This window comes from Pempheris klunzingeri, chromosome 3 (assembly GCF_042242105.1).
Source record: "Pempheris klunzingeri isolate RE-2024b chromosome 3, fPemKlu1.hap1, whole genome shotgun sequence".
NCBI classification, from domain to species: domain Eukaryota; kingdom Metazoa; phylum Chordata; class Actinopteri; order Acropomatiformes; family Pempheridae; genus Pempheris; species Pempheris klunzingeri.
Window position 1 is genome coordinate 25,364,072 of NC_092014.1, and position 19,776 is coordinate 25,383,847.

The 19,776-nt window shown below is 43.9% G+C and overlaps 1 protein-coding gene across 1 annotated transcript in view; it reads right to left on the reverse strand.

The window, feature by feature from the left end:
* maml3 (mastermind-like transcriptional coactivator 3) overlaps positions 1-19,508 on the reverse strand; it is a 95,803-nt gene extending 76,295 nt beyond the window's left edge. The window contains exon 1 of the mRNA XM_070827631.1: positions 18,430-19,508. Within this exon, the coding sequence (XP_070683732.1) occupies positions 18,430-18,807 (378 nt within the window). The 5' untranslated portion in view covers positions 18,808-19,508. The remainder of the gene's footprint in view (positions 1-18,429) is intronic.
* Positions 19,509-19,776: the final 268 nt, after the last annotated feature.

Consider the following 19,776-nt stretch of genomic DNA (forward strand, 5'->3'; position numbering starts at 1 on the left):
ACTGTAACATGGGTCATCTTCTACACTTGAATTGGGTCTTGGATTCGGTTCACAGCTTACATTTGTCATGTCTCAGTTCTGAGACCTTTAGTCTCGTTACTCCAAGGAAAACTCTGTGGACAGGCCAGCTAACACCGGGCCTACTGTGTACCTATTCACAATTCCCAAATCTAGGATGAGCAATGGCTGCTAAATAATTCACTGAGACCTGCAGCTCACAGCTTTCCCTAACTTTTTTGTTTTAATTCTCTTTTCTTGTTTTGTTTTCTGCACTCAGATAAAATATATTTGATGTAATGAATGGTGACGCTAAAAAAGATGAATTAAGTCCACTCGCGTACAAATGGCAAGATCACTCAAACAACATAAAACTAAATGTGTGAACAGTCAAACCACAAATTAATTGACTTCACACACAAGCGATTAGTTAGAGAGTGTAGCCAGTTGCAGGCTGTGTGTGGACTGCAACTGATCCCAGTGTTGGAGCCACAATGGAGGTTGGGCTGACCTCACATGACCTGGAGATCAGGGGGAAGCAATGAAGTGGTTTCACTGTGCCTGTAACGGACCTAAGACACAATCCTTTTGGTGTGAGGAGCAGATGCCACACAACTGTGAGAATAATAACTGTAAGATAAGTAAGAATGAACAAAGCTGGTGGGCAGTGACAGTTAGAGAGGAGAACGACTGTTGCTGAAAACATCCACTGGGTTGGGCTGGGTGTTGGATTACTGTATGTGCACAAATACAAATGGTGAGTCACTTTCTAAAACACACAGGCACAAGCTCACACACTAAGATTTAAATATAGACTCATTATTGTCAGATTCCCTCTCTGTGTAACTAGTCAGTCCTAACCAACATACAGAAACACACTAATACATTCATTCAATACATTTCCATGACCTTTCTCCAAAAGCTCTCAGAACAAAGAAGATTCATTTTAAAGAGACTCCAAAGCTCACAAACAAACACACACACACTTTGTACTCAAAGTGAAATATAATTCTTTTTACTCCACTCCATGTATAGGATGACTTTTGTTGCTCTGCAGATTCAGATTAATGGTCTGTATTTGGATTAGATGGGACAGGATTTTCAAATATTCAAATATTCATTAAACTATTTTAAAAATCTAAATGTTTCTATGGTTTTGAATTAGAAGTATATTTTCCTTCGTTTTTACTGGCACCTGGCAGTGTGCCTGTCGGGAGCAGTAGCTTGATCCGGGGCGCTGAGATGAAGCCAGGTCTTTTTCCTTGCTTGGGCAGCCTGAGACCATTTTCATCAAACCGATCTTTGCAAACGCACATTAGCTACAAGCAGCCTATTATTAGTATTAGCTGGTATTGCTTAGCTCTTACCCCAGCTCTCTCTCCTCTTCTCCTGGCACAATTGCCCCTCCTGCTGCGGCGCTTGGTCCGGATGGATGGAAGATGTTGCGGGCAGCAATCAAATTAAAGTCTGCTTTAATCAAAACTAATTCAAACATGTAATTCTGCCACAAGTGAAGTGTTTTTCAGCAATAAAAGCACAAAAAATGGCTTAAGTTCAAAGGTGACGTGTGTGTGTGTGTGTGCGGAGTTCACTGTGACTATCGAATAGTATTTGGGCTTAGAATGCACAGCCCTAATTTGTACGGCGCATTTCTGGTCATTTCAACCACTCAAAGCACTTTTCCATCACATCCTCATTCACCTAGTCACACATCATTCATTCAGGAGGAATCTAAGCTGGAGGAGACTGTTCTTTCACACACTGAAGCTTCAAGCAAACTTCAACCAAATTGGGGCTCGACATGCTAACTTAGAGGAGCCGGGGATCAAACCACCAACCTTCTGACTGATGGACGGTCTGCTCTACTTCTGAGCCACAGCCCTCTAATAATACATCATGCTCCTGTGTTAAAGCATTAGATGCATGTTAAGAACACTGAAAATAAGGGCTGTGGCTTCACCAATCATTCTTCACCTTACAGTCTCCACTGAATTCTGTTGATGTCAGTACATCTTGCAGAGCCATTGAACTTCCTGACATCACAATACACATTTAATTGACTCGTTGTCGCAGATACGTTATCAAGCAGCGAATGTTAGAAAACTCCTCCTTGCGTGACAGCAACCGGTTTGCAAGCTTTTAATTCAAAAAAGCACTAAACTGACATCTGTTTCACCCCATCCATGCTTGTTAATCAAGGACAGAAAAAATGACTGGAACACTGTTCATTTTTTAGGCGTGTAATAGCTGAAAGTGCAGAGCTTTAACACACTCACTTTATTTATGAGCACACACACATGGAAAGAAAGAATCAAACATGGAGGATGGTGATGAGAACTCTGTGAAACACTTATACAGGTTGAAGCCAAGTTTGAGCTCTGTTTTGTATTTCAGACACATAGGAAATTAAATAGAGCTTGCTGACCACAGTTACATATGAAATACAAAAGTCATTTTTAGATTTTTCACTCGTGTTGTTTTTATTATCAGCCAGTTTTTCGTCTTTATTGCTCACATATTATTTGTTGTTACGAACAAAAATTTGATTTGGAGACAAAGTTTGGTTTTTTCTCACTCTTATGTTGTGTCCCAGCTCCCCTAGACTGGGTCGTAACATTTGTACACGTTTGAATTAAGCATTTGGATAGTAGCATTAGCGGAGTCGATCGCTGCCCACGACGTCTTCCATTCACCTGGACAGAGGAGAGGAGGAGAGGCCAGGGAGCCGGGATCAGAGCTAAGCTAACCCAGCTTCTTCTAGCTAATGTCCAGTCGCAAGATCGACTGGATGAAATGGGTCTCAGGCTGCCTAAGCAACGAAAAATCGGAGACTGTTTGTGCCCCCTTTACTCCCAACACCCAGATCAGTCTACTGTTCCCCGCGGGCGTACTATCAGACGCTAGCAAAATCAAAGGAAAACATACTTTTTAAAACAAGACATAGTCCTATAACCTATTTGATTTTTTATAATTTAAGGAATTATTGAATATTTGAAAATTCTGGTCCATCCCTAGTTAGACTGAAATTCAGAAGAGAATTGTTAAGAGAATGTCAATCAGGCGAGAACAATATTCCAGTTTCCCATCACATGAGAATAATGTATCAAATATTAAGGAAACTAAAAAGTCACATGAGCTTGCTGAGTGTGTTGCTGGGCTGGTATAAATGTATTTCTTTGGGTTTGCACAAATGGCAGGTTTATTTGTGGACCTTTTTTAAAAAACATTTTGCCACACTTGTAACTTTCTTGCTGCGTTTACAACTGTTCATCACTACCTCTCTCGACTCCCTCTTCTCTGTCTGTTTGTGTCTCTAAGTCTATTTTTAGCTCTCTCTTTTGCAGATTAGGGATCTATTTATAGGCCCCCTTATGTTGTCCAATAACAGGGCTCTCTGCAGGAGAGTGGCAGCGTCACAAGGATTCACACACCTCCCACTTGGCACTGAGCCAAAACTCCTTCCCTCTCACTCACTCACTCGATCCCCCATCATGTTCATCCCACCCTCTCCCTCTACTTTTTTGCTTCCTCCTACCATCTCACCCCACTGTTCTCCTCCTCTTTTCTGCCCCTTCCTCCCCCTCACTCCCCGCCCATCCATACAGGGTGGCTCCTGGCACTAAGCCCACAGCTTCAGTGGAAACTTTACACACAGGAAAAAGCCTTGCGTCAACCCCCCACATGCCTGACAGAGTGTGTTTTAAAAAGTGTGTCCTACTTACAAAAAGGTATGAAATCAGAAAAGACAAAATATCTACAGTGAGCTACCTACACATACCAAAATAACCATGCCTCAAACTCTGTGGCTTCACAGACACTATACTCCCCTGATACACTGCAGACAGATGGACAGATAGGAGCTTTTTTCCTTTTTCTTCTTCTTAACTTTTCCCATTTAAAAAAAGAGGAAATTACATAATTCTCCAAACACTTCCTCTCTAAGCCGAGAGCACTCTGGCGTTTTATCAGACACACACACACTTGACATATCCAAGCAGACAGGCAGCCTGCTCGGGCTGTCTGCATCACAGTCGCTATGACAACGACGGGAGAACAATCCACAAAAACAGGGGAGAGAAAGAGAGAGAGAGACAGACAGAGATACTTGGAGGGGGGCTAATAGGAAGCTCATGCGTACGTGCAGCTGTGCCAGCTCAGGCTGTGTGCCATTTCTTTGCTAGATCCCCAGGTCTGTTTCCTTTACCTGCCCCTCTTCAAGAAAGAAGTATTTTCACAAACGCCACAAGTCTCATTCCATTTTCTAGAACATTTCCCTTTCTTTGTGGCTTTTCCATGACTTTGGTTACAGATAAACACTGACACCAACTCCAAATGCTGTCATCAACTCTCTACAAAGTCACACACACACCAGAGGCTGAAGGTTAGGTCACACTCCATACATTGTTCCTGCACCACTCAGGTCCAAAGCTATCAGAGCTGCTGAGACCTTTCCAGATGTACAGAATGTCAATGGGCATATTTAGTCTACCCTAGCAGAAGAGATGAGGCTGTTTCACAGTGTCACGGTACAGGTCATACACCAAGGGTTCTACACTGTAGTTCCTGTACATGTGCGTCTTTACAAGCACCTCTACACATGTTCAATGACCTCCCACACTTTCTTCTCTCCCAGCATCATCTTCTTCTGTCCAGTAATGCTAGATATATCATCCTTCCCTTTTCTGGCAAAGCAGTAATTGTGGTCAATAGCATTGTCTTCAATCCACATCACTGGTGGTCCACTGATGAAAGGCTTTGGTATTATAAACTGGGTCTCAAGTCAACAGAAAAATCACAAGCGTCATTTATCACCCAGCAGTGGTTGGTCCGTTACAGAGGGTAGGCGGAAATGGCATACCGTTTTCTCCGGTCTCCGCTGAGCTGCGAGACAACGGTTATTATGGCTGAACAAACAAAGAGAAGATCTATGACTACAGACGATGAAACTTCAAACACAAATGTAAATCCAAAGAAAAAACAAAAAACCACACTACGATATTACCACAATGAAGAGCCCAGGACACAAGAATTATCATGATGTCCCGAAAAAAAGAGAATAAAGAAAAATGCTGGCTTGAATAAAAACAACATTCAACAATAAATATTCAATAGTGGCTCCATCTGACTGCACAATTTAAGGCGCTAAAACACTACATAGAGTCAGTAAGAATAAACAAATAACACAAATGTTGCTCCATCATCATCCTCTGACCTAAACAACTGCAGAGCACGCTGGTACATTCAGGGCAAATGCAACAAACTGACACTGCAGCGGAATTCCATCACTATGACCATATGTTTAAATGTTCTCTAGGACCTAGTGTGGTCAGATATCTGCAGTGATAAACACTGTTACAGCATTAGTTCTAACTATGGTACAGTCTGAATCTGTAGAGAGAGGCTGTCTGAACACTTGAGGGGAAACTGGAAGACTCGGTTTTTGTGTCATTCCACTTTTCAGCACATTCAGGTGATGCTATCTTAAATTAACGTGCATGCTTGAAATGTTTCCACAAACATATCCGACTTCAGATGATATTAATACCATATTGTCCATTTTCACTGCAACCAGACTAAGACAACCTGCATGCTACAGATGAGACACAACAACTGGTGTAAAACTTTCCAGGTAAGATTTGTGCTGTAGAATTTCAGTTTCATGCGTGTACGCATGTAATACTTAATACTGCGGTAGATTTCAGCCCCATGATGGCATTGGTATATTTTTTAATCATGATATCAGAAATTTGGATACGTTGTTACATCCCAAACGATTACGGCTTATCACTATAGATGAGAATGAATCTTCTAGATTGCTATTTTAGGCATAACGATAACGTGGCAATGTTTAGTGGGTAATAATGTTTACCACCTTTGCCATCTTAGGTTAGCCTGTCAGCATGCTAACATTTGCTAATGAAGGCATTGTTCATCAGCTGAGGCTGATGGGAGTGTCGTAGCTTTGGTTATTAACTGAGTCATGCACATGATGTTGTGCCAACCAATCTCATTGATGCTGAGATAAATCACTGGAGGGTACACTGTACACTGAGAGAAAGACAGGGTCAGCTGGATTCCTCCTGTGGTCACCATGACTGGCTGTACTAGTTCATCCAATAGGTATTTCAGTCTCTTGAGAAATTTTTATAAGGACTATCATAGCCAATTATGGCAAAGGGCCGTCACCATAATCACTACACCTATAATCTAACAATCCATCCTATCCATTCATTCTCCATAACTCAAAGTACATTTTCTAAATACACTTTGGAGGCCCAATCAATTAATACCTGCAAATCATTTTTTCACCCATTTCAACAATAGCAAATGTTCTTTTGAACAATTTCACAAAGGACAGCAGCTCAGGTGTTCAATGATGTCCGCCATGCGTTCTTAAACAGAAACAGAAAGGTGATGCTGGTGTGCTTCTGTTTCAGCCTCTGCCCTCTGGGAGGTGCTACACATGCTTATCCACCAAATCTACCCGACTGAAGAGCAGCTTTTTTTCCTGCTGCGATAAGGACTCTGAATTCTGCCTCTTCATTTCTAATCCCTGCACCTGTATTGTGATAAATTAAGTTCTTCATTGTCTAGGAACATGGTGAAGATTATTTCTTGTTTAACATATCATGTCTGCCTTCATGGCCATTAAAGAAAGGGTAGAGAACTTAACAGGTGGCTGTGTTGCTAACCTTCGCCACAGTCAGTCAGTTAATATCTACATTTTAGCCTTCAAGCTTCAAGTTTCCTGAATCCTTTTTCCTTCAGCTTGGCCAAAGTTTAGTTCTGAGCTCTGGTGGGTTGTTGAGATGGAAAAAGGTTGGTCGATGCCATTCGCAACATCTATTCACAATGTAGTTAGTATGTCAAGCAGGAGCTTACATTGTGAAATACTAGAGAAAGATGACATTATCATTATGACACTGAGCACAAGAAGCAAATCCTCCTCGTCATCAGTTGGGATCCAAACAGTGAATTTCTTAACGCTGCCTTACACTTGTGATTCCTCATCATCACAATGTCTAAAACCACAGAAGTTTGTTTCTTTAGTCTGAAGAGCCCTGGCTGGGTAGGCGATGTCCTCTCAGCCCCTGGGTCCATGCCCACAGCCAGCACATCTTAAGGATATCTCTGTCTCTGTCCGCATGTAGAGTGCAGCTTACATTTGCTAAGACCATATTGTTGTTTTTTCCAGACCCATTTGCGTAGTGCACAGGTGTAATGAGCTGGAAAAGCAATGGTGTGGAAAATGCATTGTTAATGTTCCAAAATATTTAGTGTACGCGCATAGCAAAGAGTAGGGCTTTTCTTTCTCTCTGGGGACCTTCGTTGGCTGACAGTTAGCATCCTCGAGGGGCTCTCTCTGTTATGTTTTGTGCAGCAGTCATTAAGTATCCATTAAAAAACTCCATGGCTCCTTAACTGTCAACAAGCCCAAAATAAAACAAGAATCCCACACTTGCCATTTTCATGAAAAGAGAAAAGTGACAATTACAGAGCTTCAAAAGACCATAATCACTGCTCTTCCCTGTGTTCAAACTTTTCAAAGAGCAAAGACTTTCAGGGCATTATCACCAAAGGGTTTCAGCTGAACCTTTAGCTGCAAACTCCACAAAGCTAACTTGACAAAAATCATTCCACACCTGACCCAAATCTGTTCAAAATCTTAAGGGAGATTTTGGCTACTCTGCCCTCGTCTTGTGAGTTCCAGTGATACATCCTTTGCATTGTTGAGTTGACAGCAAAGAGCGGGGGAAACATCTGCAGCTCTTGTCTCTTCAGTCATTGCTAGAAGAGAGGGGAAGGCAGAGAGAGAGAGAGAGACAGGAGACAGAGTGGTACGCAGAGCAGAGGCTGAGGCTGGCAGGCAGAAAGGCTGAGCTGAGGAGAGGGGATGAAAAAGGGAGACTGAAAGGTGAAGGAAAAAAATAGGAGAAGAGGAATTACAGAGTGTCAAGAACAAAAAGTAGAGACACAAAGAAATGTTTGCAGCAACACAAATACTGATTCCCATTCAGGATAACCCATAAAACCACCAGGTCATAAGTGTTATATCATTGTAACTGTTATTATTCAACCACACAGTAACATCTCAGGCTTCTCGAGTTCAGAATAGTGACTATTTCTGGCAGGAATGCAGGGACGCAACAGTCAACGCTGTCTGTTAACATTCTCTGCATCGCATTAATGACAAAGCATTTAAAGCATGTTGATGTCTGGACAAGCTTTAATGCAGATGAAAACAGAGCAGACAAATTGGATTCATGTTCAGCGACAGCATTCTTAAGATACACAACTTCAGCTGTATGCTATATGCTATACACTCTCTGTCCGGGGGCTGGATGAGAAGATCGATACCACTTCTCGTGCCTGTTTTTTTTTTTTTTTTTTTTTTTAATATAAGGCTAGGTTATTTTCACTTGGCATATAGACTGGAAACAAGGGGAAACAGAATCAGACAACTATCACCTCTAACGCTCACTAATTAATGGCTGCCTTTTTGTACTGGGTACACCAATGTAACAACGTGTTATCTAGCCTAATTTGAGGTGCTAGTAGGAGGATTTTTCCACTTTGGACAAGGCAAGACTAGCTGCTTCAAGTTTTTATGCTAAAATAAGGTGTAAAGTGAAGAAGTTTAAAAGGTATCAGTGATGCAGTGAGGCACATACAGTATATGGTATAATAAAATGTCTGGGATCTGCTCAAGATCTGGGCATCTGTGGTAAACACTGCTCCTCTTATACCTATCTGTCACTCACACACTATATTCTAATTTTAAGAATAATAGTAACATTAATGCAATTCAACCAAATAAGGCGTCACAATTTGGCTGAAACTGTAACACTAACACAGCTTATGGTAAAACCCTGATATACCCGAGCCTGAGGAGAGAGGGCAGAAAGTGAGCGTGGTTTTGAAAGGAGCAGCTGGCATGTTTCCTTGGTTGTGATCGTTGATGCTGCTATTTTAGGAACCATTCAGGAAGTGATCTGCAGGCAGACTGCTGACGGAGTATTCAGCTCAACCAACAAGGCTCAACTCATCACCAACCAGCACAAGTGCAGCTGAAGAGAACACAAAGAAAGGATGCTTACTTTTGTGTAATTAGCAGTAAGCAGTGCAGCACTACCTTTCATAAGACATGGACTGTAGTTAGTTTCAGGGAGTGTGAGATGTTTGCTATCCCCTGCTGGTTTCAATTTTTGCAGATTTGACCTTTTCTCCCCATAACAACTTCAAGAATCAAGCTCCACAAGATCACACCTCATGTCTCCTTGCACTGTGAATCACATTCTGACCACTGGATATTGATTTTTTTTAAATCTTGAGCATTCTGGCTCCACGCCTACAGTAATGTTCCTCCACCATGTTAGTTGATGGTCTGTTCTCATCCCTGGAGGAAAATGGAGGAGGCATGTCTATCAATGAAGTCCATCAATAGAATGACTTTGGGGAACCACAGTCTTCATCAATGCATCATATCTTCCATTATGAAATACAAGCCTGGAAACCTCCTCGTTATGCCAGTGTCCTCTACACAAGAAGGCTACAAAAAGAACTGAGGTTGAGTGTGATTTGAGGGCGGCATCTTGTATCAACAGCGTGACCCAAAGCAACCCAGACAAATAAATCTTAAATCAAAGTTCACTTTTCCAGATTTTTTAACTGCAGCTCCATCATCCAGCTCCACAGAGTGGAGAGGGAGTTGGAAGTACGTGGACCTTGAGTTAAGGGGAAAATTTAATTTTCAACTGGCTTTGTATCATTACATTGTGGGTAGAATATGCAAATAAACAATGTTTAACTTTCCTCCATGCTGCCTGCACCCAGAGCTCCCCACTCATTAACGGCTCTAGGGCTGTTGTACTACAGATCATACTTCCTCATTTCCTGTCAGCACACTGTAAGATAATAACTTTAATAGTTTAATGGTGGAATCAGACATTTGGGACTACTTCTATGAATACAGTACAGAGGAGGAAGAGGCCTCCACAGCAGCACAAGCTGGTGAAGATAGAGGTGCAGGATTTCTACCTTTTGAGCAAAAGGGAAGACTACAGCCCCTTTTCTCTGTTTTCTCTTGTCGTGGAGCACCATATTCAAAAATACTTTCACCTTTCTATGCTACACCGGTTTTATGAAAAAAACATGTTTTCAGCAGTGAAATACGTATTTAAGATTTTTCTTTTTTAACTGCTTCCAGTGCCAAGAATAAACCACCGTGGTCAACATTCTTACAGCAAAAGTAGTAACAATAGTTCCAAAACAACCATTGAATGATCATCTTTGACAATCACCACCAGCGGATCCATTAAGGCCTGTGAGATACAAAATAAATCAGTGGACACTGACAACATCCACCTCAGAGCCCCATTTTTACCCACATGTGTTGACTCCAGGTGTGCTTTCAGGCAATATTAGGAGTCATCAGACAATCACTGTCACATCTGTGGGTCTCACTGCTGCAGTGCCATAATACTTCCAGTCTGAAATCGCCTGGTGTAAATCAGTTATCAGACAGTAGCATAGCAACCATGTCACTAACCGTCTGAGCACACAGTTAATATCCTCCCTCACACTGTCCTGCTGTGCCCCACTCTGTCCTCGCTCCATCTTTTCCTCCGTATTGCCCTCTGCAGTATTATCAGATAATGTGTTTTTTCTTCCTCCTGCACTGCAGCCACTGTGGCACAATTACCCTGGCTGCTGCACTAATGGCTATTGATGCAGCTGAGGGCCACACACACACACACGCAAACATTCATAAAAAATTCATGACGCTGGCTCAATAGGAAGGTGCGGGGGGTCTGGCCAGCCCTAGAAAGAACAACAAATGTCATTTAACAAAGGAGGAAGAGGCAGATATTACAGGACATGCATGAATACAGGTAAACATGTGCAGGTTAACCTTTTGAAGGACCATCAGGTGAAGCTCAAGCAGACCTGTTACCTGTGACTGAGTAGATGTGTGTGGTGTCTTTACAGTAACAGCCTGTGTATATGTGTTCATGTGTGTTGCTGAAGTCTGTGTGGTAGGTAATTCCCTCTTAGTGCAGGATTTCTCCTGCCACCGACCTGTGCTGAGAGAGCTTTAGAGCGCTAAGCCTGCTAGCTGAGACTGAACCAGGGATCACCGGAGACAAGGGGCAAAGGGGGTGGAGGGGTAGAGCGCAGTGTGAATAATCGAAAGGAAAGTAGGAAGGGAAGATAACAAAGAGGAAAAATGAAAGGCAGGCAGGGATCGCTGACTGCGTGATGGGTGGATGTAGAAATAATGTGAGAAGGAGGGTATGATTGTGTACTAGAAAATTATTTTTCAGGGGGAGGTTGTTTTTTTTTTTTTGAATGGATCCTGATTGAGCCTGACTTAAAACAGACAAACCGGTAACAGGAAGGTCACTGGACTGTTGCCTGGTACCAACAGGAAGCTGAATCCTTTAAGAGCAGCTGATGTTTTCTCAGAGCTCTTTTACCATGTGTATAAAACTGGGAGATAAAACAAAAAAATCATGTCAATGACAAGTGCTGAAGTTTTGTTAAAATGGACCACAAAAAGAGCTTTGGCCTTAGCAGAAAATGTGTCACGTGTCACAAATATTAAATATAATATATAATATAATAAAATGTTTGGTTTCCCCATTAAACTACAGCATAGTACATATATAGTATATATCAGTATAGCCAGTGGTGGGAAGTAATGAAGTACTCATGTTGTCTTTCTCCTCATCCATACATTAAACAGCACAAGTGTGTGTATCCATTAATACATACATTCCACACTCTTCACTACCCTCCATTCATCCCACTAGTCATACAGACAAAGGTAGTGAAGGGATGAAGGTGGTCAACCTGTTTGGCTGTACAATAGTTCTTTGCCATGACACAAACCCTCAAATGTCTACATGCACAATATATTCTGTCTATTTTTCACAATTATTTATTGAGGAATGCAGTGGACACATGCACATTAGCTCACACACACACAAGTGCCCACTAACACACATACGTAGTGGATGACATGACCAAAGCATCTCTGATGACAATCTCATCTATATTTTACCACTGAGTGTGTGTGTGTGTGTGTGTGTGTGTATGTGTGTGTGTGTGTTTGAGAGTACATGAGGGGTGAGAGCAACATAGATGAGATCCCACCACGTTACTGTCAATGATAAAAAACCTAAACTGCCATTCAGATGCTTCTTAAATTCTATGCTGCCTATTGTATGCAGAGGAGCTAGAGAACACAACCCAAACGAAAGGACAGCAGGTAGCAGCAGCACACAACGTCCAGAAACAACTCATGAGTCCTTCCAGGGCAGTCGATGGCTTTGTACTTTAGTTACTGGACTACATCTTACACTATCTTTTATAGATCTAAACCAATATTAAGGCCAATTTTAGTTTATTGCAAATCAGTACTGGCATATGAAATGGCAAACAGTCTATCAAATATGGTTCTGATAATGAGGTTATTTTTCAATTGTTAAATGTCCCATGCATCTAATAACTACATTTAAGGGGTATTCTTCATAATGTGTGTTTATGTTACATGTTGAAATCAGAAAATATATCATCAGTGGATTTTTAAAACTGTAACATATCGACATCAGCCACAGAGCACAACAGTATGACAGCAGAGCCGTTTCACCATCATGCATCACAGAAAACAGGATTATCTCAGTTTACCTGCATGCGCTGCCCAAATATTACCTTTCTCTACTGTCTTCCGAGACTGACAGGGAATGACGGTTCATTTACAAATGACTGTTTAGATCATATGAATATATATTGACATGGAATGAAAGTGGACAGGAGTAGAACATGGCTAATAGTGGAACTGATTCTGTGGCATTTCCGTAGCATTTCAGCAGGTGTGTTGTCTGAAGTGGGGAACTATGTCGGAGCAGGTCTGAATACCCTTCGTCATGTCACCTCACTCCTCCTTCATCCATCCTGTCTCACATCACTGCTCTGTGCACAGGGGTGGAAGATGGTGGCTTCACTAAACGTATAAATATGAAGCACAGAGTTGAAACAACCCAATGGATGCCTCTAAAACCCCTGAAATAATTCCAGACTGGCACTTAAGTGTTTAACAGGAAAATACAACGCAGCTGTCAGGTGAGAAGACTGAAAGAGCCCACTAAACTAGCTGAGCAAACATTTGAGGACTGAACATGAACAAGACCCTCTGCCAAGGGTCAAACCCTGTTGGACCACCACGGATTATGTAAGTTCAGACTTTTTCGCAGGTGAGTGTGTCGAAGGATCATCGTTAACTATTACTTATTACAAGTGTGGTTATTCCAAAGATCTTTACTTTCACTTTAATGAACTGAAACTTTAGACAGGACAGATGTTTGTTGTTCCTCCAACAGCCCAAACAGAGGGAAACTGCTCCCTCACTCATTCAAGGGTCTGTCCCGAATGTGTGTGTGTGTGTATTCCTGTTGAACATGTGAACAAGCGTGGGTGGAAGGGAATGTGGTCTCAGCCGCCCTTAAATCAGAAAAATTCAGGGACCATGGTGAGAAGAAGGAAAACAGAGAGCCAAAAAAATGAATTATGTGTATGTGAAAGAATAAAAGGAGGGATTGTAGAAGTCAGAGTCAATGAAAAAACAGTGAAAATTAGCGCGTAGTGATTCGAAAACAGCATGCCTGTGACGTAAAGGGTCCATGTCGGCGTCACGCTCTGCGTGTTTGGTTTGTATGCATGTACTGGTGAGTGTCAGCTCATGCCAGCTCAGTGGTTTAAATATAGCAGCTGGGCAACAGTCCCAGCTGACATTAACAATGCTACAGCCACCAAGACCCATCTACACTACATTAGCGCTGTGCTAACGCTGAAACCAGAGAAGTGCTGATCAGAGGTTGGGAGAAGAGGGTGGTAGGGAGGAGGGAGGAAGAGACCAGCGAGGGAAGGCCTCAGATTCATGAAAACTCAGCCGCCCACACTCTGGCCTCTGCTGCCAAGAGTTGAGCAGGACAACAGTGTGTGTGTGTGTGTGTGTGTGTGTGTGAGTGTGTGAGTGTGTGTGTGTGTGTGTGTGTGTGAGTGTGTGTGAGTGTGTGTGAGTGTGTGTGTGAGAGAGAGAGAGAGAGCGTGTGTGAGACATTCCTCAGCGAGGTGGATGCCAAGCAGCGAGCAGAGCTGAAGACAGACTGTCCTGAGCTACTGTGTTTCAGTTGAACTAACGAGCCCCTCACTGAGCACCTCGGCCTCACAGCTGTAAACTGGTTGGTGATTAGGTAATCAGATCTGACTGGGTGTTTTGTCAGAGAGTACAGGTCAAGAATGTGGTTTTAAGCAAAACTGTGGCCCCTTAGTGACAGGTGTGTTCTCCGAACCGAGAGGTCACGCGATCGATCTTCACAGCATCGGGATCTCAACATAGACCGCTGCCCTCTTCCAAAGACACAGTGAAAACAACAGATCTATCTGTTGTTTGTCTACTCCCTCACATAAATAGCCAAGGCATTGTCACATCATGTTAAGATGCTGAATACAGCCACAATGTTTGACAGCAGACCTCTTTTCAGCGATAGAAAACGGCAGATTCTGGTGTCAGTGTATGGACTTCCAACTTTTATTTCTAGGCTGAGAATTCTGTTCTGACATTTAACAGTCAAGAAAAAAGTCAAGAAGAATACACAGTCCTCTACACCAACAGTGACCTCAGCAGGCGTGACTGGAGCACAGCCGGAGGACGGGCCGTGTTGTGTTGACGCCGTTAATGCCATCACTAATTCTCCCTCCACCAACACATACAGTGACCTTACACACACACACACACACATGTTCCCGGTGGGTTGTCATGTGCCATTCTGGGAGAATGAGCACACCAAATGGCCTCTAATGCCACGGTCACCACACACTGATGACAGCTAACAGAACGAGTTACTTAGTTCTGATGACTGAGATTGGACCACTAACCATAAGAGTCACGATTGAAACTCACGTTGGTCTGTTTGTTGCACTGCACTCTCCTGTGCAAAAAAAGTGATGAGTGCACTAATGTTGAATTTAACACCACGCGGTCGTATTTTAAAGGACTGCATTAATGAAACTTGCAGCAAGCAAGTGACCAAGCACAGTTCTTGTGGTCCCCACATGGTATCCTAGTAATTGTCATGGCCCTGACATGTCGTCACATTTTGAGCAGGAACACGTCAGCTATGGTGTTAGCCTGCTATGTGCATAAGCTACACTGTAAACCCTTAGCGCACAACTATAAATAACACCTTCTTTGCTCTCTGTGTCCACATCCTGAAGCCACAAAAGCCTGCACGACTTATCTGCCCGTGCCTGCAAGGGTCTGCGTGGACATCTGTGCATATATCCATGAACATCACTACTACTCACACTTTGGGACCATGTGCACTGTACATGCTGACTGCACAGGTGTATGCATTACCATTTACACACCAAGTGTACTTAAAACACACATGAGCACGTGCATGTCTGCCCTGCTGTAGATTTGGTCCGTTAAAGCGATTGATGACTTGACTATGTTAGATTCATAACCACTGACAGTGACAGAAAACTGACTGAGTGTGAGTTTTGTGTTGATGGGGAAGCCACTGTTGAGGACCACTTTATAAGTGTGAGGTTTGGGTGTGTGTGTGTGTGTGTGTGTGTGTGTGTGTGTGTAATGGACAGGGAGCTAACAACACACCATCAATGTCCACAAGGTAACTATAATTATCAGCTGTTACAATGTGCCTGTAAGTGGGGCCCTTCGTTGGACACCACGTCATATACCACCACGTCACCTGTCAAACTTCAGTCGCTGGTGGACGACTAACTCCGAGTGTTTACAGTATAAAGACAGCAGTTATATAAATGAATCCTCGACTATCCCAATGTTAGTGCAATGTGATACATGAATATTGGGAGAAAGCAGAAAGGTGGCCTGTGTCCATCTTGTCAAAGTGAATATTAGCAAGATATTCAACCATGACTGTTTCTAACCTCACTTTGTGGCTATAATTGATTCTACTGAGAATATCGCGTCCCAGGGACCTTTACCTCGAGCTAATGCTGTCAGTCTTTTTAGTCATCTACTATAGTGCTTGAAAGGTGGCAACAAAATGGTGGGAAAGACAGATCCAGTGTCTTCTTTCCTTTCTCATTAACAGTTAGCCTATAAACACACTTTCCATAATCACAGGCTTGGTCTGCTATGGCGTGGGTGTGTCTGAGAAGCATTAGACCAGAGCACAGTGCACTGGGCTGCACATGACAAGAATATCACACCAAGTCAGTGTGGACCATGGAACTACAAGTCTATTATTTCCAGTTTATAACTACAAACTGCCATAATTGGATATTTGTCCAACACCGCCCTGCTGCTGTCTCTTAGAAACACACTGATTTACACATACTTTATATATTTACATCTTGTACACTGTAGACATTCCTGACATTCTTCATTACCATATTGACACTGGAAACCAACCAGTCCAACAGCACACATACTTCACAGCCAAAGAATCATTTGTGTCATTTTAGACTCGTATTGCCAAGTCTTCATATGCAACTAAATCGTGATAGGAGTATATTAGCCCCTGTACTTTTAGGTGTAGGTGACACTGCCTTGGAACACACCTTCTCAAAACATTATTTCAGCCTACAACAGAACCCCTACAGATTTGGGCCCTGTTGGTATTTGAGCATGCGATGTGTAGTTACATTAACAGCATACTTGACTTTCTTAGAATGCAGCTTCTGCAGTGACTACATACAGCCATCTAGCTGCAGCTCTGTTCTTCTAAGGAAAAACAAACAGAGGAGGGATGGCAGAGTTTTCTCCCTAACATATAAAGGGTGCTAACAACGAGCTCTCTGTCATTTAATTACTGAATGTATGCATTTGAGGTGTCACCATCAGTGGCTGGAAGAGGAGCCGAGTGGATGCCTGCGTCTTTAAGCACTCATCCCTGCATTCCCTGAGCATTTATTGCTTGCCATCTAATGGGCGGTTCGGTTTAATGTCCACAAGGACCACTAGGAGGTCCTCCACTATTAAAATCAGTGCTGCTCTCACAGACTGTAGCTGGTCAGGCTTGTGTGGCTCTTAAATAATGACTGAGGCCGTCTCAGAAATTAAAGACGTTCTGATTTCGCATTTCAAAAGAGGAAGAACTGGGCTCATTGCAGCAATAAAAGGGACCACAACAATGTTGACATTCCCGACATGTATCCTTTGGTCTTCTCTAAAGGAAACCAGAGCTTGCCTGCGGGAGATGTGGAGTGAATGGGGAACACAACATTCATGCAACGAGAGCCAGACATCAGAACATATTTTTTGAAATGTAAAAAATCTGATCATTTAAAGTTCAAGATCTGCAGACCTGCTTGTCAATAAAACAAAAAAAATAAATCAAGATCCTCAAAGGACAGCCGTAAGAAACTCAACAACGCTCCATATGTTACCACTGCCCCCTATCAACAAGAAATCACTGTTGCATTCCTATAAAATCCACTGTGACTTTATATCTATTCAGTTTGACTCACTGCATTTATATTTCCTTAATCATGGCTGTTTTATATCTACAAGGGCATGCCATTTATGGTTAAGATGGAGCCTCTTTATAAAATGTCATGTGATCATTGTATTACTTTGTGTGAAGTTCCATGGTTAATTATGAATGAATCTCCTGAAGTTACGAACAGCATATGTCCTATACTGTTAGTAACTTTAGGACATTCATTCACAACCCACTTACTACTGCTGCAGGCATCCGAAGTCAACTTTCAATCTGATGGCATGCACATTAGTGAGGAGGGAGCTGTGATTAGGTTTTTGCAGCACTGGCTGTTGATTTTGAGTCTGTTACAAAGGTCACAGAACAGGCTGGAGGAGCATAAACTGCCACTGCTGAAAGCAAGGAAGCACTATTGCAACAGTGACGCTGTCCGTCTTGCAGAATGATTTTCACTCAAACGCAAAGAACAAGAAAGGAGAAGTTGTTTTTATGCAAACAGCCAGCCTCCAGAAATCAGTTAAGAAGTTTGTGAGATGAAAACCTTAACTTGACAATTAGCAGTGGCTTCCAAACTTTCAGCCCTCCTCTAAGATCAAATATCAGCTGTCAGGCTTGTCAGCTCCAGATCCTGCAGCAGTGGAGCCCCCCAGCCTGCTTCTCCTGCTAGGGGCTGGCTTCACTGTCAACAAAACCTATAGTTGGCACTCTGGTTTGAAAAAGTTAAGTGTGTGTTTCCAAAGCAGTTGCCATCGCTCAGTGAACGTGTTCTCAACAAGTTCTCACAGTGGTGAACAAGCAGTCGTGCTGCTTGTGGTTGTAGTAGTAGCAGTGTAGTTTCACGGGGGGTCAAAGAGCGTATGTGGGGTGTGTGCTGTGTTGGTGTAGGTGAGGTGGGGTCTCGGGCCAGTCTAGCCTGTGATTGAGAGCTCATCCTTACCGCTATGAGTGTGTTATTCCTCTGTTCCGTGGAGGAGGCAGAGTCCGGGTCTGGCTGCTTGCTCTGCGGCTGCTTGCTGCTGCCGCCGCCGCCGGCCGACTTCTTGGCCCGCTGCTCCAGACTCCGCTGGTACAGACTGACCGTCTCCCTCCGCTCTATCTCCAGTTGCTCGGCGTGAGCTTGCTGGTACCTGTTCTCGCAGTTGACGTGGTGTCTCCGGCAGCCCTCTATCCGCTGCCTCAGCCTCTCCACCACCGTGCTGTGCTTAGGTATGCCCACCGCCCCGGCGGGCACCACGCTCCCGGCAGCCGGGTTCATGCTGTTGTTGATGCAGATACTGCCGTTGGGTCCGGCAGCGGGGGAGGCGAAGTCCCCCATCACTGGGCCGAGCGGCTGCTATTTTGGAAGAACTTTTGTCCCCGTCAAGCTCACCGCCACCGCCGCCGCCGCCACCGCCACCTCCTCCGGCCTCTTCCACCTCCACCACCTAGCGTCCGCTCCCTCTCTGTCCTCCCCGGTGAAGGGTCCCGAGCAGCCGGGCAGCGGACGGGAGGTTTGACCGACAGTAGCAAACAGAGACCGTGAAGATTTAAAGGGCTGCAAGCCCAGCAGTCACACTGTGGAGGCTGACCGGGTTCCAAACAAACCGCTACCGAAGACACAAAAACAGCAGCCGGACGGAGACCTCGGCCTGAGCCCAGCAATCACCGCTGCCACGCTGCTAACAGCCCTCCGCCGGACTAAACAACAACGTTACAGCGAAGGTGTGAACGTTAGCTCGGTCATACACACACACACCGTCCCGCGGAGCAGCGGCGGCGGCAGCGGCAACAGTCCGGCCGTTTCACCGTTTTGTCCTTTGAGAAAAAGTTTTGCTGCCTGAACCGAACGGGCTCTGGAGTTTCCCAGTGGTCTTGCATCTCATATGGACTTGGTCTGAAATAAATCCCGGTGAAGATGTTGCTAAGTTGAGGGGAAAGAGCACAGGCGCCCTCGGTAGTCCAGTTGTGAAGCGACTCGAGAAGCCCAGACGGCGCAAAACGCGGATATGGGAAGCAGTGGCGGAAGTGTGTACCTCTGAGGCGACCGCCTGCTTGCCTGCCACCATCACAATAATCAGGTCCGCTTCTCCACCATGCCAGCGGAGTGATATCAGGACAGGAGCCGAGAGGAGACCAGTGAGAGGCTGTGAGCAGCCCGCCGAAGGACACCCTGAAGACCCGGACTGGATCCCCAGTGAATCCCGGAGGGGACCGGGCTGCTCCCACCTGTGTGCTACATCTCCTTTACACCACATTAGCAACCCGAGACAATCAATTATTTGATGACTTCTGGTGGAAATGGGCC